This window comes from Fundulus heteroclitus, chromosome 10 (assembly GCF_011125445.2).
Source record: "Fundulus heteroclitus isolate FHET01 chromosome 10, MU-UCD_Fhet_4.1, whole genome shotgun sequence".
In the NCBI taxonomy this organism is placed as follows: Eukaryota; Metazoa; Chordata; class Actinopteri; order Cyprinodontiformes; family Fundulidae; genus Fundulus; species Fundulus heteroclitus.
Genome location: NC_046370.1, coordinates 21,265,166 through 21,290,431, shown reverse-complemented (window position 1 = coordinate 21,290,431; position 25,266 = coordinate 21,265,166). Strand labels below are relative to the sequence as shown.

Here is a 25,266-nt window from a genome sequence, read left to right as displayed (position 1 = left end):
TCCTGAAGAGTTCAGATTGTTTATTAACTGTTTGAAAATCATCTTGAGACAATGGAAATGTACTCACTGATAAAAAGCATTAAACACCCTAACAGAAGGGTCTGCTTTGGATGTCATTTGGCACACTGCAGGTCTTGATGCTCAATTTTTGTCTTTTATGGAGCGCTAACTGCTACTACTGTGTGTGGACGTGTAGTGAGAGACAGGAGAGTGACGTGAAAGACGGATAAAAAGCAACATCACCAATCAGACACCGGACACCGAAAAAAAAAAATTCCGATACATGTTTGAATTAGTACCACATATGGAAGTGACTTTTTGGGGAGGTGAAAAGACCAGAGTCTTGGGCCATTCACACTGCCGTGAAAAAGACAAAACACGGGTTGCGTATGGACAAAAAGATCTGATTTGGGTTGCATCTCCCTGCAGTGTGGACGGAGCCACCGTGACCCACTGCTGGAATGAATAAGTAAATGGTTCACAAGTAATAGTCACACATTTTGTAAGAGTTTTACACACCCAAGACAAAGAACAGCACAGGAATATCAACTAATTGTGTGCAGACCGTTATAAAACCAGAAGCCATGTGCATTTGCAACTCAGATACGGCTATTAGACTGTATACAACCCTTGCATGTCAACATTTCTCAATGGCTGCCATTTGTGGGACTAATGGTTCCATGTGGTACAGTAGGCTGCCAAAGAAGGCTGCCCACAGAGTGGCTGACAAAATGAATGCCACTGATGACCATGACATCCATGTAGGGCAGCACTAATAGAGGAGGAATCCTTCTGAAAACAAACTCCTATGTTAATCCAGGCATCATGGAATGGGGTGTGAATGCAAGACAATGCTGGTAATGAGTTGGGCGACCACGTGTCCATCTCTGTAAACACTGCCTTATGTAGAGCTTAACCCAGTCCCCTCATGTTTGCCTAGTTAACAACAGCGTCACTTATCCCACGGAGATGCTTTACAGGATCTCAAAGGGCAGCTCAGACTCCTGCAAGCTGACTTGTTGCAAGGCGGGATGCTATGCTTTTATACTTCTGCACCAAATGGCTGCTCATGTCACAGCCATGGACATGGAGCCACCAACCATGCCCTTACTGTCAAATCTGTTATCCATTTGATTTGGTCACATAACAATGGCCTTTTGCACATCACCACTCCATTAACTGTTGTCAGTCTTAGGGCTGTACGGTCTTAGAAAACCTTCACATTGTAATATGATTGTAATATGATTGTCAATGACAATGTTATGACAATGCCAGCTGTTACTAATACACATTGCCCTCACTTTTTCTTTGTTTTTATCAGAAGGTCCAACTCTCTCTCCCCAGATTTAAAGGGCTTGGTCACTAAGATGTGGATCAGGTGTGGCCAAAAAGAACAATTAAAGTCATTCAATAATGTTTTAATCTCATGTACCTGAAATATTATTGCCTAATTGTTTACATTTCAATTGTTTTACTTTTAAATCACTGCTACACCTTATACTGTATTTTAAATCTACTGTAACTTACAAGCTGTATTCTTGCACAAATGCCCTAATTTCTGCACATACACATGGTTTTAAAAATACTCACCTGTACACTGTGACTTCTCCTGCATTGTCTACATTTAAATTGTTTACTTTTAAATGACTGCTGCACCTTATACTGTAATTTAATTTTACTGCAACTTACAAGCTGTATGCAACGAAATTTCGTTCTGTACGCACTCTGTGCATACAAAATGACAAATAAAGTTGTCTAAGTCTAAGTCTACCAAATACTTCATCCAAGTAGTTTTGTTATTGTGATGCTACTAAACCAAAATAACGTGCAGCAGTTTGTGCAGTCAGTATTATTTCTGAGTGCCACAAAGAGGAATTGTCTTATGACCCATTCAGTTTTGTCGATTTGCAACATGAAAGTCCCCTCACATGTCCTCCTTGGGTTGTTGTCTGACTAAACCTTTTTTTTTTTGCAGGCTTGATTTTCTCCATTTAATTGTTTATTTCACCGTCTTTAAAATAAACCTTTATAAATCAGCTCTTCGTGTCCTTTTCCACCATTTTCTGCCACGTGCTACAACTAAAAAGTTGCCTGCATTATCTGCGGCGATTATCTTTTTCCCCCATCAGGGACAAAGAAGCTGGTCAGAATTGATTTGAAGATGGCTAACGCTACACTGCAAAAACGGATCTAAAAATAAGTAAAATATTCTTAAAGTTAGTGTATTTATTCTTGATTTGAGCAGGTAAATAAGATTATCTGAGTATTTTGAGCCCTAAAATAAGATAATTAGACATACTGCACTTAAAATAAGATGATGGAGATGAATTGTTCCTATTTTAAGTGCAAAAATTTCATTCCATTGGCAAATCATCGTATTTACCTGCTCAAATCAAGGACAAATGCACTAATTTTAAAGACATTTTTATTTATTTCTAGTTCTGTTTTTGCAGTGTAAATACATGGAAAGCCCAGGAGAGAACCGGCTGGATGCTGCAAAAGGCCTGAGACTGGGGACGATGTTCATCTTCCAGCAGGACAAAAACCCTAAACACGCAGCCTGAGCTCCAGCGGAACGACCATGGTGTTTTGTGATAAAATTCGGAAATAGTTTGGGAAGTACTATACCGTGCATCTACTGAGCCTGTTTACCTGAGCCGGATAGTCAAACAGCCACTGCTCCCTGGGTTTGTCCTCATAAGCCGCCACTGCCTCGGTCATCTCATGGCGGACCGTGGCGCGCATGGTGTCCAGCACCCGGTTCAGCCACATCTCCACCTGAAACGGAACGGAGACGCCAAACAGGTGCACAAATTCAAACGTGCAAAAAAAAAATCAGTAACATGCGTCTTATATGAACACAAAGGGGATCTCTTTTCCCGTGAGCTCTAATGAGGTCATTTATAAGCATTCAAGTGGAAGTAAAGTCAGGCAGATACCAAAGGATGTAATAAAAAATTAATGGACTTATGTGTTTTGATATGCAAAAACCCCCAGGGGCAAAGGCAGAATCAGTTTCATTTGTCTGCTTTATTGCGTGCAGCAATATCTGTCTCTGATATCTGTATATTTCCTCCGTTCTCTACATCAGAGGAAATGACAGGTAAGTGAATTTCTCCCATCTATTACATTTATCCTCGACAGCTTCGGTGTCACAATCAGCAGCATAATGAAGACAGGCAATAAATGTCTTCAGCATTTAGACAAATATAGAAGATATGGTGCCATCATGTTAGCGGCATGGATAAAATACTGCGGGACTGTTTTACCTGTCCAGAGCAGTCGCAGGCCTGATTAAAAGGGACATACTCGTCCTCTTTGCTGTACATGCCCAAGGCAGCCTTAGAAGGATTTCCCTCTTCGTCTGCTCCAAACTGCATCTTAGCGATGTTGTCGAACAGCTTAGACAGATGCTTCTGGACCTGAGCAAACACACGGAGACACAATAAACACTGGCTTGATCTACACCCAGCTCACACTTTGTTTATTTTCCGCAGCGGCCTCATGTATAAATGCATCGGTGCGGCGAAGGTAACAGAAGGGCACTCCTCGTATTCGCCTCCATGCCTGCTTAGTTTCTCTAAGAGAAAGCCACGACAACGTTCTTAACCGCTTTTTTTTTTTTTTTGAGGTGAAAACACATAACATAATGTCCAGATGTAGACGGCTGCAGCAGTCTGGGCACCTGTGATCAACATTGCCCCTGTGTGGATACTGAAGGTATTGCCAAAAAACAGCAGGAGTTGACTAAAGTACCATAGAGTGCATTGCATGCGTTTTAAGATCAAACTGATTGAAGACAAGAGGAAAGTTTCTTCTTAAACAAGCAACCTGCTGGGGGTTGGTCCCATTAGACAGGATGTCTAACAAATCAGCTGAAGAAATGAAGTAGAATCTAGGGAAGGCCAGACGCTTGGTGTCCAGGTACTCTGCCAGAGCTTTTTCACACAGAGCGAGCCTAAAAACGAAAAAGAAAACACAAAACACACCAGCGGTCGATGTTTGCGTGTAAGGAGCGCACGTTGCCAAGCATGAACCTACTTTTCGTTGACTCTCTCTCACCTGCTCTGAACTTCCTCCAGTTTACCAAACAGACCCGGCTTATTGGTGGCCTCCACCACGTTAGGCGTCCGACGCATGGACTTTGCCAGCTCTTTGAAATCGGCATCAATCCCCTCGAAGCGCCTGGAGTCCTGCAATGGATTTCACCGGAGAAAAAAGGCGGGAGGATTTCAGGCCCAGGAAAGATGAAGGAAACCTTAGAAGCAAACATCTGGGCTGAAGCAGTCTCAGCACAGGGGGGGGGGTGACTAAAAAGTTTTAGAATCTCAGCTCCCAAACCAAGACAAAAGGGCAATATCTCAGATCATATTGTGATGACAAAGCTGGAAGCTAACACGCACGTGCACAGGAGCTTAAAGGAGAGGTTCGGGACTTTAACTTTAATATCCATTTGCACACAGCCTCTCGGGGTTATGCTTCTTCTAACTTCACAGGAAAGGGACTAAAACTAGCTCTGTCAGACTGAATGAAGGGCATCTGTGGACGGCAAACTTTAGGACGTAGGCTTTTCTCTGACCATTCTTACGAGCAACGTATGACAATTTTTTTGTCTCAACCTAGCTCACCAACTTATATTTAGGGCTTTTTACCTGCTAACCGATGAATGTCCACCTCAGTCAACCCTCTGACGGGTTTGCCGTGTATTTACCAGCATCTTCCCACTAACTGTGAATTTCATTAGTGCGGATTGTGTGTTCAGAGGAATGAGGAGTTCCTGCTGTGTCTTTACAGATGTTCTCTAACAAACCACAGGGGCTTTCACCGAACAGCTGGATCCATACACTGAGAGGAACCTTGTTCACTAAGCATGTGATTTCTTAATACTGCCGGTTGCGTTGCATTTCATTTAAGGGGATTAGAGTAAACTGGGTTGAATGGAACAGTTCCTACTTGTTTAAAGACAAAAGAAAGAAAGAAAAAACATATATATTTATTGGCTCATCACATTCCATTAAGTTTAAGGTTGCACAGTAATAAATGTGAAAAGTTTGAGAGATGTGTCCTTTTTTTAGAGCACTATACCGAAATGTGACAGTGACAAAATAAAGTGCCGTTTTTCTCCCTCACTAGTTAAAAATCCATAAACATGGAATTATGTAATTCATTAACTAATTTTGTTTAGGGTTGCAGATTATGAATCATTTTTGCAAAGCACTGCACGCAAGACATTCACAGCTTCAGGTAACTGTCAGCGTGTGTGTAGAAATGTTCTGTGCTTGACCTCAGGCAGCTGAGAGCGGATGTCCTCGGAGCCGATGAAGATGCTCTCCAGGTGGGTCCACGTCCGCTGCACCTCGAACCAGATAGAGATGACCGAGTCCGCCACGGAAAGCTTGCTCTGCCACGAAGACACTTCATCCAGGAAGTGTGCTATGTACTTTGATGACATGATGTTCTGAAGCTGAACCTGGTTATCTTCCAGGGTTTCTATTAGCTCCTCATCCATGCGGAGCAGAGGCACCCGGGTCCTGTGGTGGGGCTCGTACTGGAACTGCATACCTGAAAAGATGGGGGAAATCTCTCGTAGTATAGGATCTGAAAAGGCACATTGATACTACTGCTGTTGGGGTGAAGACAACGGTTAAACTGAAGCGGCTGTTACTGCTACCTGTCCATGTGGAGTTGAGCTCAGACAGAACCTTCTCCATCCCCATTTCTTTAACAGCCTTGTCCACGATTTCTCTGACTCTGTCCTCAAAGCAGTGCAGGTCGAGCTGCAGCAGGTCAGCCAGCGTTGTTTCCTGCTCACAGGACAGTCGTGTAGGTGCTCTACCAACATTTACAGTGTAAAAATACTACTATACCTTTAACTTCATTTTTTTGTTGGCTTTTTTTCCACATTTCATCAGCAAACTTTGAAATTTAGTTGGATTTCGTGATATAGACTAATACAAAGTAGTGTATGACTGTAAAATCCAAGAAAACACAGTTTCAGACTAATAAAAATAAATCTGTGTGGATTGCATTTGTATTCAAATTCCATTATTTAAAATTTATTATTTAACTCTCTGAGGTCTTTACAGAAGACCTGGATTAAACTTGTTAAACTTCACACAGGTGAGTTATATTTACAAAACAAAGAAATGTATTGAAAGAAATTTGGTATGGCACCCATAAGCTCACTGACTGTTGGAGAAAGGCATCATAACCCCTATCACCCTGAAATGATAAGTGGTGGGTATAGACAATGGATGGATGATATATGCAACACTTTTTTGGCCTGTCACGTAAAATTTTAATAAAACATATTTTCACTTGTGGTTGAAATGTAAATAAAAGTTGAAAATGTGTGAATAAGGCACACCACTGCATAACCTAGTTCCCTTTAAATATATATACACACACACATATACACATATATATATATATATATATATATATAGTTAAGTAGTAGTTTGCTTTTTCACATCTTAACCTGTTCTGTGAAAAATAAAAGCCGTCTATGTAAATTTGACATTCATGGTCTTCTGGTATTGTGATTAAATTCATATTTTTCCATTATTTTGGTTGTTCTCTGGTGTTAGGGAAAATAATGGCACTCATATGTGTAGTTAGTGTCCCTGGATGAAAAACTCACTGTAATTTTAACCTTCTGGGAAGTTAATCTGGTTATATTAACATAAACGCAGATAACGGTGAACTGTGGAGGAAGAGGCTGACAACCAGCTGATACCGTAGAACTGGAGCAGCTGGAGGTTCAAAGACTGCCAGGCCTCACAGAGAAACAATTAATATCCGAAGATGATTAGCTTGAAGTGTTCAGCGTTCTATCTGAACAGAGTGATAACACCACAGCCTGCTCTCATTATGCTAGACAACTGCTGACTTAACATTGGGAAAAATGCTGGCTTAAGCACAACAGCAAAAAACGTAAAGATTTTTCCTTTCGATTTGCATTCAGCTGAGCTGTGTTCATCTCTATAAAAAAAAAAACACTGCTCAAGTTTAAATACCCCAAAATGTAGAACATATGTTGCACAAATATCAATCCACTGCTTCCTCTTTGCTAATTCCCTTACATGAAAGAATAAAATATCTGTGCTTTTTTTATAATAAAGACAATAATATGCACAGCACCTTCTCATGAACGTACTAGTTTACAAAAAAAAAAATCACAATAGCAGTGGATTTCAGGTGATAACATGTTTTAGTTGTTAAGACATAAAAATAAACGTTCAATTAAACCACATGGTTACATACTTTCTGACATTAAATCAGCCTAAACTACCCACATTCTATGTCCGTTAGGATTAACAACATTATTTATTTTTGCTAAGCACCATTTTCAGATGCCAAAGGGGCCATGTTCATCTGTGTAGTCAATGTCATGCAAGTAAAAAAACCCATAGCAATGTCCAGGTATCACACCTTTCAGGGCCCAGTTTCAGTAAGAACAGCCCATCTACCCTGAGTAGAAAGCAGCTACTCTGAGTAGGTTCTACCTCACTCTGTCATACTCAGAGTTTTCGGTTTCAGAACAGGTGATATCCATCATGTAACTAAACTCAGCGTCCAATCAACCCTGAGTTGAGTGCGAGCCCGAGCATGAAAGAGGCCCTCATCGATATGTATGTATCAGAATATATGAATGAAAATTAAAATATATATAAATGGAAAATTAGAGCTGGAAGTCTCAAAATTTGATACAGAATAAATTATTGCTTTCATTCGGTGTAGTTTGTTTATTAATCTTGTGGGTCTGTGACTGTGGAACACCTTATACACTCTACTATAACTGAGTGCAACAGTAATATTCCTGACAGCGCGACATACAGCTGCCTCTGAAACATTTTCTGTTATTAAAAAGCTGCTAATGGCATAAAAACGAAAAGCAACACAGATAAATTGTTCAGAACTGAGAGTGTCCCCTCTTGTTAGAAAAGCAATGTGCGAGCTGAGAACACCGAGATAAATCATTGACCGCTGATGAAACAAGAATATAATAATTTGGCTTCAGAAAAATGACTATCAGAGATTTGGAGGAAAAAAATTAAAAACTTGAAACAGAATACCATTATGTGGGAAAACAGAAGCAACACCTCAAGGCATCAGCCAAGAAGTTAATGCTTTGACATTAATAGGTCTTTCAAACAGACATTGATCCTAAGAATATGCTTAATTTAGCTACAAGATGGCTCAAAGACAACAAGGTGAATGTTTTAAAGGGACCCTTACAAAGCTAAGAATGTGAATGGGTGGGAAGAATGGACCAAAATCCAAGCAAGTGATTGTGTGAAGGTCGTTTAAGGATGCCCCAAACTATTTGACATAATTCATACATCTGAAGATAGATACTAGTAAATAATGAGAAAATGCATCCTCTTTTGTTTTTTTATAACAAAAATAATAACTATAATAACTAATTTAAAAAATTACCTGTCACTATTTGGCTATTTTTAAAATAAAACCAATTTTGTCAATCCTAACTGACGTAGAACAGGAAGGGTTTCAGACTGTCCTGGTAGTGGACAGTGAGAAAAATATGGTCCAATGGTCTCTCTAAGCTTTCAATGTAAGCATCTACATAAATGGATGTTTACCATGAAGGTATAAACTATATAAATGATCAAATAATGGTGATAGGATGCAAACTTAAAAAAAAGAATTGCATACCTGGTCCATTGTGAAGCGAACGCCAGTAGCAGCCATCAGCTGATGCCAGTGCCGGGTTCGTATTGCGGGGTTTTGGAGTTCTGCTACTGCCCGCAAGGAGCCGAGGATATTCTTCACCCTACTGTCCAGACCTGTGAAGGCCTCCCATGCCCTCACCTACAGGACAAACAGACAGCACTCAGCATAAGAGCTTGTGACATACAAAAGGAAGATTTAACCAGCAGGCTTAACACAAAAACCAGTTGGGTGCTGTTAAAAATCTCCACATGTGAAAATATTTTTTTTTTCAAGAAATCGGGCAAAGAATCTCATGAAAAACTCAATTTGCATTTGAATGAGCGCGACAAGCACTGCAGGTTTGCAAAATATCCATGTTTGCGTGGACACGCGCCTGAAAGCAGCCCCTCACCTCTTTATCCAGCCCTCGTATATCTTTAGAGAAGCGCTTGCATTCCAGCTCCATGTCCTCCACGTTGATCTCCTTCCAGGGAGTCGTCCTCCAAGCTGCCATGCTGGATTCTACCACCGTAATCATATCCCACAGCTCTTTCAACAGGCCCATCTCACGCCTGTGGGAGAACGCAAACAGCATGAACAAATCCAACAAGGCACTACTATCTCTGCAGTGAGGGTTTTTTTTTTTTTTTTTAGTTAAAAACCTGGCCTGAGCCGGAGGCATTTTATACATTCATTGTACTCCCTTACCTGCATTGTCTGAGCTGTTTATACTCTGAGACTGTGACCTCAAACAGGCTCGCGGACGCCATCAGGGAGGCCATTATCTTCTCATGTCCCTGGATCTTCAGGTGGAACTCATTCAACATCTGGTATGGCCTCTGGCTGTCAAACCTGGGGAAATGCGTCAGCACACACACACATGGACCCATAAGAGCCCGCTCACTAGCACAGCCTCTGCAACACACAGGCAGGTGTTTGGGTAACGAGCGACTCTAGGACTGCCAAACCTGATTTGGCTGCGACAATAACCATTCAGCATGAACGCCACGCTGCAGCAATTACCAGTGACTTGCATGACATTAATGGGGAAATAATCACCAGATTATTAAGAGACCAATTACACACATAACTAATCTGACAATTAGAAGTTAGGACAAAGAATCTCGTCCTATGAATGAATTAGCATCGTGTTGAGATTCAATTAACTTTGTCGGCTAAGAGAACTTCAAGATAACGTTGTTGTGTCAAGCAGAAAGGGGAGCTCAGGTGACATGCTTATCTCTCCAAGGTGCTCATCCAACTTACATACTGTAGCTTCCAAAGAGAGGTGGAACAGGGAATGGTGTTGCCCGAGTGTAACAATAACAATTTTCAGTTTCAGGGGCTTCCAGCCAGTATATGGCAGTTGATGTGACAGTTTCATGGGTTTTAAGACAGCTTTGATATGTTTCTAACATGTTGGCTCTGGGTAAGAGGATGGTATGCCGGAAAAGTAAACACCGGTGCATTATCCTTTTGATCATCTGTACCAAACTTCAGCACTCAAACATTTGACATTGAAACAACCTATTTCAATAATTAAAATAAACATTTTATGTTCAACGCGAACTTGAAGATAAGTGTCAACAGCAGGAGTCCTTGTCAAATCGACCCTTTAACCTATTAATTCTTCATTTCATACCCATGCTTTGCAATTCTGTCTTATGTGAGTTTAATTTTCTACCTGTTACCAACCATTTCATACCCCTGAACCTAAATCCTTACATATTGGGTTATTTTTATTTTCAGTTAGTTAAGAGTTTGCTTCAATGCATTGGTTTCTGGCACAGATTATGTTTTAAAGCATTGCTTACTTATTTGGAACAGTGCTGAGATTGGGGCTTTGGGAAGTCCATTACAGATTCTCATTGTTAGTTAAGTCTCTGACATTCTTGCACGGACATGATCTTCACAGAGGCGGCCCAGAGACCGCGTAGACTTGCACGGACAGATACAAGCAGAGCTGAATCTAAATGACTGCGTACGTCTAACGCAGAGTCGCACTATAAACTGCTCAGTGGGAAGACGTGTTCGCATAGAACTGTTTTACATGTGACACCGAGCTGCTCCCAGCAGGCAGTCACAAGGACACGCGGCGTCACAGCCCCTGTCTGTGCTGCACTGACAGGTGTGCGCTGGGCGCCTGCTGGAGAAGAAAGCTCTAGGTGCTTAACTAGCTTAACAAACATGCTATTATCCATTCCCCCAATTCCTCCCACTGGCAAAAAGGGTGGAAATCTAGGAACTGGCTACAACAATAGGTTCCTTCCAAATCCATGTTGGACAACTGCGTTCGACATCATTGTCTCATTGAAATGCCCACTTGTGTCCATGATTAACTAACCCTAACCTTCTAATTTTTTTTTTTTTTTTGATTTGAAACTAGTGTATAAAATGCTAGTAGTCTTCTTCCAATTATTGAGATAAATCTGTACCACTTCCTGCGATACAGTCACTCATTATGACACTACCACCGCCATGCTTGATGGTTGGTACAGAGTTCTTAGGTTCAAAAGCCTCACCCTGACATATGTCTGGTTCCCGTGGCCAAACAGCTAAGTCTTTCTTTCATCTGACCATAAAGCTGTACTACCAAAGGAATTTGTTCTTGTCCAACTGCACTTGACAGTTCCTGTGCTGTTCCTGAACATCCTAACAAACTTATTTTTATCTGATGATAATAGTTTAGGTCGATTTCCAGACTTTGTGGGGCCACATTTGAAACATTTGTTTCTATGTACAATGAGATTTGTAGTCTTTTAAAGAACCTGTATCTATAACCTCCTACTGACTGTGTGTTGGCTATCGAAAAACCAGAAAATGCAAACTTGCACACTATACTCCTATTTTTATAAAATCATTCCACTGAACCATGATAAAAATAAGTATTCAGATGAATTTCAAAATAATATGACTTTTATGTCTTTAATGGCTGCATGGACACTTCTTACAGAGCTGAATATAGATTTAATTTAAAGTGTTTCAGATAATTTACCTGAAAGGCCCATCTCTGTTAAAGTGATCCTTGAAGGCGTGTTGCTCCACATCAAACAAAGCACACCTCCTGCGGAGACTGGCCACCTCGATGGCCTGCAACGGCGCCACTTGCTGTTTCACCAAAATGGCCTGTTTTTTCAGATTGATCCACTTTTCTGGCAGCTCCTGTAGAACGGCAGACAATCAGGCTGGCGCAAAAAAACAAAACTTTAAGGAAAGAGAGCAGTCGTGCTAAATAACGAAACGCCGGAAGGAAGAGCTCAGATGAGACATCGGCATTCAGCAAACACAAAAGAATCAGTAGAGAAAATAGTTGTCTCAGGTGAAAAACACAAAGCAAAGAATTTTTGTCAAAGAACCAAATGAAAGGAATGACTATCAGTTCTTACCGCCAAGTGCTTGTAAACCACATCTGGGAGCTCCTGTTCATACATTTTCAGCAGAGCTATGGTTTGATGCAGAGGCTCAAACATGGTATCTGTCATGGTTTGTCTCTCTTTAACCCCCAGCAAGTGACCCATGACCTCAACCAGACCGCCGTAGTCACCCTCCCCCACACTCTGGCCCAGGCCGGCCTCAGTCTCATGGATGAACTTCTCCAGATCTGACAGACTGACAGAGACAAAAACCTTGTTCAGGTAAAAACAATGGAGATATCAATCGTCTTTTATTGTAACAGCGTGTTACCGTAGTCATGAAATATTTTCCAGACGTAAAACCAGCTCAAGATGCGCACAAACAATATATACAGGTAGACACAACAGACATAGCCATTTAAAAAAAAAACTATAGATTAAGTCAGTCAGTTGACAGCGCTGGTCAACCAAACTTACTGAGAAGCCCAAGTGTGAGAAACAGTCTTTAAATATGATTTACTGTGTTGCATGAATTGATCACTCAAAGCTTCTTTGATGATACATTCATGGCTGCAGACCAGAGTTTTCTGACCTGCAGCAGCCAATGAGTGTGAATATTCTGTGTAATATTCTTAAACCTTCATATACAGAACTGTGCAATGAAACATTCCTGATAAGTTAACAAATATGTGTTCACAGTAGAGATACTGCGATGTGTAACAGACAAAGTCTTCCCAGCAGGGGGCGATAGGCCTCACAGCTTTTGCAAAGAAGCTGTTTTTGAGTCTGTTAGTTTTGGATTCGATGTTCCTGAAACGTTTGCCTAATGGAAGAGGAGCAAACAGTGCGTTGGCTGAGTGGGTGCTATCAGTGGCATGCAGCATAAACAGAGTTCAGCTCTTGCGGATGGCATCCCACGATTCCCTGTTCTGTCCTTACCACCCTTGCTAAGTCCTTCTTCTCCTTCACTGTGCAGCTCCCATACCATACAGTTATGCTAAGACATAAAAAAACATTCTATTGTAAGCAATGCAAAAGGTTTTTGGCAGCTTAGTGGAAAGTCCAGTCCGTTTCAGTTTTCTGAGGAAGAAGAGCCGTTGCTGGGCCCTCTTCGCCAGGTGGGAGGAGTTTATGGACCAGGAAAGGTTGGAGGAGCTGTGGATACTCAGGAACTTAATGCTGTTCACACACTCCAACACCTCCTCCTGTGTGCAGAGAGGAGAGTTTTCTGTCTTCATGGACCTCCTGTATAGCTATAGTTAAAAGTTACCAGTTAATTTATCATTTAGAGTTTTACTAGCTTAGGTTCAATTGATTATTGGAGCTGAAGACTGAAATCACGTTGATCAAGCCTGATCAGTGAACACATCATATTTAAAGGCCACCAACACTCTTCAGTGTGGATACTATTATTGTGAAAGAAGAACTCAAAGTTAATTAATGCCAGTATGTGTGAGGTATTTGAAATGAACTTTGAGGAAGAAAATAGATTTGAAAAGCTATTTAAAAGGAAGATGCATATTCTACAACATGTTAAACAATGTCTGTAGTTCATTCAGCAAGATTACAAGGAAGTAATAGGAATGCTCAGTACACCCAAGTTGCTCTGTTCTGTTTCAGCCTTTGAACTACTGGATTTGGAAATAACACAGTGGAGGCTCATGTTTTAGTAACACTAAGGTCACTGCTAACATACGAGGCTTGAAACAGAGTAGATGTCTTTGTTTAAAAATAGCGGTTTGACAACTCATATGCTCCTAAGAAAATGAAATAAAAAAATCACTTCCTCAATAGTCAGGTGTGAACAAAAATATTTTAATTCAGACTTATGTTGCTTTGTTGCGGTGCTTTAAGAGAAATCAGAATCAGTCGAATTCACAGTTGGCAAGTCAAAGCTATTGAACAATTGGAGATTGAGAGTTAGATGTAATATTCTGATTGCCATATTCTGCAATTTTGCACATTTTTCTGAGGTTTGTCTGAGACCATCTGGTTTTGGTGCTGTCTCTTTAAATCTAAAGGAGGGACCTCACACCCATCCCCTCTCCAGGCCGCAGAGCATTTTACTACACCCTGTTCCGCCATTTTTTGGAGTATGCTGGGGGGATGGTGTAGTGAATCGATGACTTATCACCTTAGGACCTGGACAGACAACATTCAAAGTATTTCCGCTCCTAGAGAATCCTAGTACACAAGACAATAAAATGCAATTAAGGGCTAAAAAAGCCGATTTTGCATGATATGTCCCCCTATAGAATATTATAGCTAATTAACAGTTTTGCAGGTCATCTGAACTCCATGGTGACAGGTTCAGTTGTCGTCAAGAAAGCTTCAGGACGTCCACAAGCGCCAGCACACTCTCTGTCTGAAGCCTATGTTACAGAGCACAGGTCAATACAGTTGCCACCAGTGCAGAGTGCGCTGACCGGCAGCAGCCACTGTGAGAACAAGAATTTTGCACAATGGTTTGTGAGAAGAGGGCCAAAAAAAAAAGAAAAAAGAAAGAAAAACAGTTCTGTTCAAGAGAATTCTTCTACAGGAAGTCTAGCAATGGAAATTAGCGGACTGGTGCAAAGATATTTCTCTGATAAATTTTCCTTCTGATTGTTTCTTGTGTCTGGAGAAGAAAACCCGAGAGCTAGCATCAGTCTTGGTTAGTGCCAGGCACGCTGATAAAACACCTGTGCGAGGCTGAGGCGTTCCAAAAACGGGGAACGAGATGAATTTGTCCAGGAGCGCCCGTTTTCCAGCAGTCGAGGGACAATTTGGTGATGATCTGTGAATTTTACCGGGATGATGGAGCACCGTGTCACGAGCCAAATGCGTTAACAAAGTGGCTCGGAGATTGAACACAGATTTGGAACAAAGAACCTGAGCCCAGTTCTCCTTCATAAGAAATAAAAAGAGAACGGATTTCATACCTGTTGATCACATGATCGATGAGGTGCTGTTTGAACATGAGGCTCCACTTCTTGATGACATTGAGCAGAGCACTCTTCATCCTACTCCCATCCACCCTCATCCATCCATGAAAGACATGCACCGCCTGCAGGCCCTGGACCTCCTCATAGAGCCTCTCGTAACTACAGCGCAGGGACAAGCCGACTGCATTTAACTCGCAGTGCTTGATCGTGCATAAAATTAATGAAATAACAGATTACTTGACTAAATCCTTAGCACCTACCTGTCTATCTGTTCTCTGAAGCTGTCCAGAGTAGGTGTGCTCTCGTGGGCCCCACTGTCAGAGAACACCTCCATGTCGGGGCTTGTGGGAGTGTGGCCGTACTCGAGGAACCGACGCATGAACTCCTTCCTGTCGTCCACGTACAGGTAGCTGTAACGCTCCAGAGAGCCGCGCAAGTCGCAGCACGCCGTCATGGCGGCCTTCACGCGTTCCATCAAGAGGCGTCGCGTGTCTGCCAGGTCAGTCAGGCCTTCCATGTCAGCCTGACCAAAAAGACAACAACAACAAAAAAAAAGTTTAGAAACTCAAATGCATGCTGAATGTAGGGGATGCGAATGGGTTTTTTTATTTAGGGGGTACATCAAACCACCTTTTACCTGGTAGTGCGGAGAAGGGCTGTGCAGGGCGAGCCGCGGCACCAGCGAGGACGTTTTGAACACGTCGTTGATGAGGCCCTCCACCGTCTCGAACAAACCATCCGGAGCCCCCGGCTCCAGAGAGGGTGAGAAGACCATGTCGGGAGCCTGCAGATCCAGTCGAATCTCGAGCAGAGGGGCCGTGGCAGCTCTTTCATCTGTGGAGAGGAACAGAACATGGAGCGTATCGACAGTTTGAATAATAACGCTTAATACACCAGTGATTTGAAACTGAACCTGCTGCTATTATAGACGCAGTTCACACGCAGTTTATTGGTTAGATCATGCACAGATGCAGAGAATATTGGCATCAGATTCAAAATGTGTAAAATGTCTTAAAATAAGTTTATATATATATATATATATATATATATATATATATATATATATATATATTCAAATAACATTTCACAAGATTTGGGCATACGAGGAGCAAGGGCTCTATTCCTCTTTGCATAATCACAGGCACGTCCACAGTGCGGCCATGGGGGCCATTCCCCGACACGGCAACCGGAACTGCATTTCAAGAAAGATTTGGTTCACCAACACATATGGCGGATGCAGATGAACACTTTTTATTTTTAATTAGGGTAAAATTATTACGGACAGGTTAAGATCTTACAATTGAAAATGTTCCTAACATTGATCACAACGGCTGTCCTCTGCTGCTTATTAATAATCACAATGAGCATTTGATTGACCAAAAGGAAGTGGTCAAAACTCTCTTTTAATACTCTCTAATACAACTAAGTGCTGTCCTATTAGTAAAAGTGGTTAATACAAATAGAAGGAATGCCAATAATTCTGCGGCCTGTGATTTAGTTAAAAACAGTCATTTCTTAACATGGGGCTTTTAACTAACTGAATGAATGTACTAAACTTCGGTCTTTTGCAGCATGAGATTATGCCACAGCAATAACAGAAGAAGTCATTTTAAGGCTCTCTGCACACATTGAACAGGGGTGCCAACAAATTTGTCTGCATCGGCACTTCAGAGACTTCTTGATCTTGACAGTTTTTTGAACCCACACAAAGTAAAACCGAAGAGACTGTAGGCAAAGAAAGCACACGAGGGAAAGATGATTGGACACAGCAGTAATTTGTAAACACTCCAGCTCATCTTGAACCCCATCTCAGTGCGTCTAAACTGGCAGACAAAACCCATGCCAACTAGCAAGTTCCCTAGTTCTCCATGTCTATAATTCAGCCAATAAAGGCGGACATCCGACTGACATCAAAGCCCCTGAGAACATGTTGCTAAAGAGCTGTCCAACTGATTGCTGGCTGAGAGAGGCTGCAGAATCAGAGTAATGAGCAGCTCTGAATATTCTCTTATTAATATTAGAGTTGGCAGCAGCATTCTGTTGGCCTTTAGACAAGAGTAGTAACAGCCTCAGCATGACTGTGGCACTTCTAACAACAAACATAGACATGACTTTTTGGATATGTGGTTCCAACCAGATTTTTACATACACCTTATAAAAATTCACACAGGCTTTCATTAATCACTATATGGTATTGTATCAGGCTAAAGCTTACCTGTTTTACGTCAGTTAGGATTGCTTTTCTTTTTTTATTTCTAATATTTCAGAGCAATAAGATTATTTTGTTCTTAATAAGTTATTGGAGTGTCATCAAAGTCAAAAGTCTACATACATAAAGCTTGCTTTGCTGAAGCCTGAAACTATGAACACCATGGAGATCTCCAGTCATCATAAGAAAAGGAAAAGAAAAAGCCTAATTCTTATGAAGTTGCTGGTGGAAGGTGGTGTCAGCATCCACAGTGAAGTGAGGGCTGTACATGATCTGAAAGGCCGCTTAGTAAGGTAGCACCCATTACTCCAAAAGTGACATAAAACCCCATATTACAGATTCCAAATGGGTCAGAAATATTTGTAGACGTGCCTTATGGAGTGATATTTATGAACAATGTAATTTTACATGCAAAATTATTCAAACTTAACTAGAACTGGCAGTATTATGTTATGTTAGTGTTAGGTGACATAGGTGACATCACGAGGAAGGTAAATGTTGTAGAAATATTAAAGTTTTATCTCCAGACATCACCCAGGAGCCTTAAACGTATGCCCAAATGAGTTTTCTTGAAAGGAAAATGACCCTGAGCAAACAGCCTGTCCTAAACCTGAGGTGTTTGAGGTTTTGGGGTTTCTTTCATCTTCTCTAGTTGTATGCATTTTAGTTGTTCTTTGTATGGTTTTTGTATAGGCTTTTCCTTCTTAGATTCCTCCAAGTGTTTCCCTTCAATTTGACTGATTGCACTCCTCTTCTCATCTAATCTGTTTCACTTGGTTGTTCTTCAATACCTCCTGGTTACTGTCTGTTGTCTTCGGACTCAACTTTCACCACACCTCCCTCTGTATTTAAACTCCCTAGTTTCCATCCCTCGTTTTTTCTTCTGACTTCATGTTTCCTGTAGCTTCATTGCTCTGCCAGATTCCTTAATCCGTAGACCCTCCTTATGGTTTGTTTCCCTTCCCCATTTCTCGTGGATTATACATTTTCTTTGTTTCATTAAACTTTATGCCATCACCATGCTCTGGACTTGGATCTTCCCTTAACACCAAACATAACACAACCAAATAGGGGACAAAGTGACTCAAGGACAAAAGAGATAATTTTCTGTCATATGCAGCAACACAGGACTAAATACGGCCAAATGATGGCATCCATCAGAGGCACACAGTCGTGGAACACACAGGCAGCTTATATCAGGATCTGTGGCACCTACTTCAGCTTTAAAAACTCTGAATCATTGGCTGAAAAATAGCCAGAGGTGCACTCATATGTAGATTACTTTGCCTACTTGTTAGGGCATCCAATCTTAATTGTACCTCCATGTTTTTTGTGTTATGTGTTATTTAAGTGATGTTTGAATTATTCTCTGCTCGTTTTTTATGAGATGCGTTTTGTTTTTACCTACCTGCTGACAAGTTGATCAATATGCATTGTCCTAATTGAAATAAATTAATAATTGATATTAAATCACAATGCTTTGAAAAAATTAAACTTTACAAAATTATTTCTCAAATTATTCTGCTATTTGGTAAATATAAATAATTTTAGTAACCATAACAGAACATTTTTGGGTCCATTGGTATTTTTTTTCTGATGTTTTGTGATCAGTGAGAAAAACATGGTGTTGCTAAAGCAGTGATTGAAATAATCTGGTTTGAACTGCAGCTCTAGTGCACCGTTTGCTCTCCTTTATCCTACCAGTGTTGTCCAGGAAAAACTTGAGAGAGCACTCAATACAGCTGAAGAATCCATCTATAACCATGTCGTCAATATATTCCACATAGGCCCTCCACTCCTCCCGGGACGACTCGGCTCTGAAAAGTGCCTGATTGCTCTAAAACATAAAAAGCAGGACAATCTCAGTGAATCATTTAGAAATTACTTTAAAACGTAGTTCAAAGGGAATTCAGAATTCCTGCTTGAAAATGTCTTTTTTTTAAACTGATGAAACATTAGTGTAACCTAAAGAGAATTGAATATATCTCAATCATCAGAAAAGTACCTCAAGCAGGAAGTGGATTTTCTCCCCAGAGGACCGCACCAAACTGTGAAACCGCTCCACTCTTTCATCCCTGTCCTCAAGGCAAAGCAGAGCGTCCTTTTTGCCATCTTTCCTGTCAAACATGGGGACGGCCCAAGACCTCATGCACCTCTGCATCTCCTCCACGTTCTCCTTGGTCCTTTGAAGTCTGCTCTCTAGGTCACAGACAGCATCGCGGGTTGCTTGGATATACTGCCAAACACCTGAAAGATATGTTTGCTTTAGACCTCTAAAGATTGAAAGGTATGTTTGTAGATTTTAAACTTAATTTCAATTTGAACTTATGAAACAGTTATAATGTGGGAGCCATTTTATTAAACATTTAGGAGGCTTAAGATAACAGTAAAAAAAAAAAAAACTGGACTTTTTTCCGAAGTTTGAAGACGTTTCGCTTCCTATCCAGAAAGCTTTCTCAATTCTAAATGTCTGGAGTAGTGTGGAGTAGCAAGCTTTATAGCACTGCCCAACAAAGGCCTTTGTTGGGCAGTGCTATAAAGCTTGCTGGACCTGGATGACTGAGAATCTTCACCAGCATAAAATGAGGGTATTGCAGAATGATTCATTTCCCTTTTACTCTTCCACATTTAGTGATGCTGCAATCAAAACACTTTGATTTATTTTATTTTAGATTTTATGTGACTGACCAACACGAAGTAGCATATTATAGTAAACATGGTTTTCAAAATTTTAATATCAAATAAAAACTAGATTTTAATAAAAGTAGTTAAATGTGCCTTGCATTTGTATTCAGTCCCCTTTTGCCTGATACCCAAATAAAAATCCAGTACAGCCAACTTCAGAAGTCATAAAATTTGTTAATTTAGTGTACCTAAGTGTGTTTGCTAGAGAACATTAATGACCAAACAGCATTACAAACACCAAGGAATACAGCAGAACGGTCAAGGGAGAGAGTTGCAGATAAGTTTAAAATGGGGTTAGGTAATAAAAAAAAATTAAGTTTTGAATATCTTACAAAAAATAATAATATTTATTGTCAGAAAATGTAAAATGTATGGCACAACCACAAACCTACCAAAAATAAGGCCTTCTACTTTAAACTACTCACCAGGTAAGGAGACCATTACAGTTTTTATTGGTTGCTTTGACCTGTTTAAAGAAACTGGCAACCTCTCAGTTTTCATCATCACCATCACAGCAGAGCAAAAGACACCCCTTGCAAATGAGTTAACCCATTCTCATTGTTTTCACACATTTTCTCCGCCCTTTTGCAAAACAGTTAACGCAGATGTCATTCATGCAGTCTAAACTCCATTGCTTTAGCTGTGGTAGCAAAACAGAAACCATATGTTCCAAGCTCTTAGAAACTTCTTGATCAGAATGAAATCACTGAAGCACCCTTTTGACACTTCTTTACACAATTTTTCAATTTGCAATCAGTCTGCAGGCGTTAAAAGGTGTCATGTTGTGTGTGTGTTCTTTGCATGCATGGATGGTCTAAGGCAGATGAGAGTCAGAGTAAGAGGGAGATGGGTCAGGGGAAGAAGATTATGAGGAAGAGGAATGCGTGTGCGAGGTGGAGGTGTAGCTGGAAGGACTCAAGTTACAGATGAAATATAGGCAACTATGATTGATCATGTGGTAAATCATGGCCTTTCACTTAGAAGGGCGGGACAAAGAGTTCTACCTGTTCTCAATAGAAACAAGGTTGCATCCGTTGTAAGAGTTTTTCGACATGAGAGCAGGTATTGCTGCTATACAGTATATACATGTCTATCTATTCCTATAGAGGAATTATTCAGTGCATGGAGATGGAAAGTATATGATCACTGTCCCTATGAGCAGATGCCTTTGCTCAATGCAATGACAAGATATAGATGAAGAGGCATGTCAAGGATGGACCAGGCATGCATGAAGATTTTTCCTTAAGTGCAGGGGAAAATATTGAGTGTGATGAAGATGAGGCCATGTGGCCAATTCGTCAAGAGAGAAGAGACTAGAAGAGACAGACAGCTCTAGTATCTTCTGTTGGAATATTTCATTTGTAGCTACAATCTGAAAAAAAATAATGAATAATCAATAAAATTGCATCACAGCATATCTGACTCTGGATCCATTTTTTGCAAAAAGGCACATTTGATTACAAATGACACTGATATGTAAGCTGCATACAGTCTTTGGCTACAATGACCAGCAATGCTGCACTGATTCACACTGAGTGTGGTATTCTGTATTTTGTTGCCCCTTGTGTAATGAATGATTGGGAGAGCTCAAACATTTGTGTGCAGGTTGTGTTGTTTGATGGCAAAATGTGCGTTTGGATCATATTTTCAACATTTTGGCTGAGTTGGAGCCTTTTGCAAACAAAATGTGTAATTTTGACCATTGGTGCCACTGTTTAGGCCTCTGCGTTAACTGTTTTGAAAAATGTGGGTTTTGAGTTGACTGCTGCGTCAAAGCAATCTATAAAAACTGTAATTAGTGAGGGAGCCGGGAATGCTAATGGCACTGAAGCGGTGGGTCACCGCTCAGGTGGAAGAATCTGTCAATGGGACAACTAGTCCACTACACAAATCTGGGCTTTATAAAAGAATTGCCAGAAGAAAGCCATTGTTGGAAGAAATCTATTAGATTTGTGGATCAGAGTTTTCCCAGCTAACATGTGGAAGAAGGCTCTTTGGGTAGAGGAGACACACATTTATGTGCGGGTGCAGGCATGTCTTTCCCCTCTCTCTAAACCCTGTTTCCTGTCAGCTCACTTTCAAATAAAGGCAACCAGTGCCAAAAAAAAACAAACGTGGTGGAAAAAAAAACTGTCCACATCCCCCTAAACGCAACAACCCACATCGTGGTATCATAGTGCGGGGATGCTGTTCATCTTTACTTTTTCTTTGCTCATCCTACTCCCTTCTTTTCTACCTCCTCGTCATTTGCTACGCTAATGTTCTATTCCCACTGAGAACAGGATCTTTGAAAAGGAAAGTATTTGAAAAGTCCACAAACTTGTAGTTTCTAACATTAACTCATTAAGCAGTTTAGGTAACCCTTTAAATCTGCTCAGAAGCAGACGAACCTGTACTATACTAATTTATTTGCATTTTTTTGTTGTTCAGTAAAGATGGAAGTACTTCTTCTGTGGATTTTTTAGGGAGATTGGATAACGCATACATATCAGAGTGGTTCTATTCTGAATAATGTCAGGTGCATATGCACGCACATTATGATCGGATTGATTGTGTGCCCATATAAACAGTACAATCCATTTTTTTTATTATTATTTTTTTTTATCTGAATACATTTTTAATCCGATCATGGAATGTAATGCATGTAAACATAGCTATAGTCTAGCAAATAAATAAATAAATAAATAAATAAGTTTTTCTTCTGCCTTGATCTACAAAGCCATGTGCTTTGGATGCTTAGTTTTAGTTTTACTGTAATGCTCTAAATATAGATTTACACACAATGTATGCACATGTATTAAATGTCACCAGTCTGACACTCAGTGTATACTACGTTTTCTAATATTTCCACCGTGTGCCTTTTGAAATCATACAGCATACTCAGATACATACACTCTGCTCAACATGGAAGTGTGTGGCTGCTGTGTGTTCCTGCAGAGAAACAGCGAGACCGTCCCCACAGACAGCTGAGTGCACCGGCTTGTGCAATAAACACTACTGTTATTTCTGCCCTGTTCCACCGAGAGTCCCGCAGTCGGAAAGACTAACAATATATCCTGCTGCTGCGCGTCAATCAACCCTTATCAATGATTAAACAGCTCCGTTATTCTTATTTCATAAGCAAAGGCTTTCAGTTTGTGTTAAATTTTCCAGCCAACTGCTGTGCCCTCGGACGGCCAGGGATGGAGGGAAACAGGAGGAAACAGTGGGGCAGGAACTGCTTTCTAATATTCTTAGTGCACCTATGGCTTTCTCTTTGTGTTCTCACATTCTAATACATCTCACAGTGTGTACAGTGCTGTGAAAAAATCTTTACCCTCTACTGATTTTCTTTGTACTGACTTTTGTGTCACACTGAAGTTTCAGATGATTGATATAAAAGATAAGCTGCTTTAAATATGAAGAACTGTTTTGAAATGATGATTTGATGTATTAAGTGAAAAATCTAAAAAAAAAAAAAAAAAAAAAAAACGTAGCCCTGTGTAAAAAAAAAAAAAAAATGTTTTTTAAGGTTACACAACAGCATCACAATCTTCAAAAACTCCAGAATTTAATTAGGCCACTACAACTTTGTATTCTTTTGTTTTTAAGCATATTTAGAGGTGGACATCCAAGTGTGCTTTAGGTCATTGTCCTGCTACAGAATATAAATGGCTTGGATTTAAGGTCACAACCTGATGGCTGAATATTCTCCTTCAGGATTTTATGTAGAATGCAGAATTCATATTTCCATCAATAACAGCAGGCCGTCCAGGTCCTGAAGCAAACCAGCATCACAAGACAATGACGCTATCTCCATCATATTTGAATGTTGAGGTCTAATAAAGATACTTTGACTTTGACAAGAACGTTTTTTTTATTGTCAAAAATATATCAAAAGAGAAAGTGCTTGCAAAAGGCAGTATTTAATTGCTTCCTGCAAAAGTTAAGTGGGGAGGGAAAGCTTATGCATGTTTGTATTCTACAAATCTTAACTTCATCACTGGGATAAAGAAAAGAAGACACCAGCAAGAGTTGGATTTTCCTTAACTGGCTTAGCAACCAGCATCGGAGCCACCAGAGTTAATGATAGCCCTTTTTCACAGCCATAGTAACCAACATAGCAACTCCATTGTGTCAACAAAATACATGACATCTTAAAAGGATTCTAAGAAGCAGCTATCCAGGTATAACAGCGGGCTATTTCTATTTCTAGATCATTTTTACTGTTGCATGCAGTGTTTCCCTTAGGACTGAGTTAATCAAGAGCAAACAGACTGATTTTGTCTTTTGTTTCATATCAAAAATTCAACTTTAAGCTTTGTATAAACGAATTAATCCTTTCTGACTGATTGTTTTGTCTTAATTTTGCCTGAAAATTTAATTGAGAAATAAATCCCTTCACATGCGTAGTTGTAGCCAAACCTCAACCAGAAAGGCATACTCTTTCTTAAAATAGTCGACAATTTGCAAGAAAACCAACAAGTAATTCTGTCTAATGATTTTGAGATTCTATTATGTATCTGAACTCAAATGTCATCATCCAGTCCATATAAAGTACCGTTAGGTTTCCCCAATAAGATGGATTCTTGTTTTGCAGTGAAGGTTTATAGTGAACCTAAAGAGCTGTAAATAGTGGGCGGGGATACGGAGATTGGCAATTGGAGGGGAGGGGGTTGTGTTCAGGATGGGGGAAAGCAGGAGCAAGCTTGATTTGCTAAACTGAATCATGTTGAGTGAGCAAAGTTACGCTGGTAGTTACGCCCCGGTTCGGTCTTTTGAGGTGGAGGATTTTTCACCCCCTTCGTCACCAGAGGTTGAGGGAGGCTTTGTGGAGCTCAAGGCGCTGACTCAGTGAAGCCCACAGCCGGTGCTGCCGAAGCAGAGGACAGGATCATACCAGTTATTTATTATCATATTCATTTCCCGCTTTGTAATCCAGGCGGGAATACCGTTAGCTTTGTAATGTGGACACGAAGCGCGGTCGATCTCTTTGCTCTGGCTGCAGGCAGGTTTCAATACGAAGCAACAGTTGTCTACCTGCGAGACAGGGAAGTAGGAAGGCTCTCACAGCGACCACAGTGAAGTTAGTTTTAGGTTGGATGCCTCCTGTTCGAGCCGATACAGGGAGGCTGATCTTGGGTTGCGAATATGCAATATCCACCCCCAAGACTAACTTCACCGCGGTCTCACAGCAGCCCCTTTCCCAACTTCCTCAAGACACTAACGGCAGAACAATTAGGTGGTTTCACGTAAATTCGCCAATAAAACATAAAAGGTTGGTAGATTTGTTGCTAGTCACTCTTTTGAAGAGAAAAAAAAGTCACTAGAGGGTCTGAAAAGTGCAACAGTGTTCGCTATGGAGGCACAATGAGGGAGCTGTGTTTCTTTTTTTCTTTTTTCTTTTTTTAGACGAAGCTGCTTTTATACCCCACAGCAGTAG

General features: G+C 40.6%; 1 protein-coding gene across 1 annotated transcript in view; it reads right to left on the bottom strand.

Moving 5' to 3' along the window:
- The window catches only part of LOC105920222 (dynein heavy chain 9, axonemal), a 211,752-nt gene that overhangs the window by 171,186 nt on the left and 15,300 nt on the right, over nucleotides 1–25,266 (bottom strand). The window contains exons 10-25 of the mRNA XM_036142589.1: nucleotides 19,165–19,406; nucleotides 18,861–18,996; nucleotides 15,588–15,784; nucleotides 15,211–15,473; nucleotides 14,948–15,109; nucleotides 12,060–12,282; nucleotides 11,669–11,835; nucleotides 9,382–9,525; nucleotides 9,086–9,245; nucleotides 8,677–8,832; nucleotides 5,672–5,804; nucleotides 5,285–5,562; nucleotides 4,063–4,193; nucleotides 3,832–3,958; nucleotides 3,270–3,422; nucleotides 2,653–2,778 (exon numbers count right to left, since the gene is read on the bottom strand). Of these exons, the coding sequence (XP_035998482.1) occupies nucleotides 2,653–2,778; nucleotides 3,270–3,422; nucleotides 3,832–3,958; nucleotides 4,063–4,193; nucleotides 5,285–5,562; nucleotides 5,672–5,804; nucleotides 8,677–8,832; nucleotides 9,086–9,245; nucleotides 9,382–9,525; nucleotides 11,669–11,835; nucleotides 12,060–12,282; nucleotides 14,948–15,109; nucleotides 15,211–15,473; nucleotides 15,588–15,784; nucleotides 18,861–18,996; nucleotides 19,165–19,406 (2,798 nt within the window). The remainder of the gene's footprint in view (nucleotides 1–2,652; nucleotides 2,779–3,269; nucleotides 3,423–3,831; nucleotides 3,959–4,062; nucleotides 4,194–5,284; nucleotides 5,563–5,671; nucleotides 5,805–8,676; nucleotides 8,833–9,085; nucleotides 9,246–9,381; nucleotides 9,526–11,668; nucleotides 11,836–12,059; nucleotides 12,283–14,947; nucleotides 15,110–15,210; nucleotides 15,474–15,587; nucleotides 15,785–18,860; nucleotides 18,997–19,164; nucleotides 19,407–25,266) is intronic.